This window comes from Priapulus caudatus, unplaced genomic scaffold, assembly GCF_000485595.1.
Source record: "Priapulus caudatus unplaced genomic scaffold, Priapulus_caudatus-5.0.1 Scaffold1714, whole genome shotgun sequence".
Classification (NCBI taxonomy): domain Eukaryota; kingdom Metazoa; phylum Priapulida; class Priapulimorpha; order Priapulimorphida; family Priapulidae; genus Priapulus; species Priapulus caudatus.
Window position 1 is genome coordinate 1 of NW_014578775.1, and position 315 is coordinate 315.

The 315-nt window shown below is 62.9% G+C and overlaps 1 protein-coding gene across 1 annotated transcript in view; it reads left to right on the forward strand.

Annotated features, from left to right (window-relative positions):
* Positions 1-6: 6 nt before the first annotated feature.
* LOC106817409 overlaps positions 7-315 on the forward strand; it is a 7,506-nt gene continuing 7,197 nt past the window's right edge. Inside the window, exon 1 of the mRNA XM_014822074.1 lies at positions 7-246. Within this exon, the coding sequence (XP_014677560.1) occupies positions 91-246 (156 nt within the window). The 5' untranslated portion in view covers positions 7-90. The remainder of the gene's footprint in view (positions 247-315) is intronic.

Here is a 315-nt window from a genome sequence, read left to right on the forward strand (position 1 = left end):
TCTCTGCGTGGCAGTGTCGGACAGTACAGCGGCGACGTGCGAGTTAACACCAGCCTCGCCGCGTACGTCCGTGGATACTTCGAGCTGGACATGCGAGCCGAGAATCCGCGCACGGACACCGACCTCCTCCTGAGCTCCTCCGCCTCCCTGCGTATCTATGTGCTCACGGACGGACATCGCGTGAAGCTGATCTTCAACCGACACGCTGACGCCGTGCACGCTAACATGTCGCAGTTTGTGAGGGAGGTGCCACCTCCCTCACCCACCTCCCTCACACACCTCCCTCGGTGAGGGAGGTGGGTGAGGGAGGTGGGT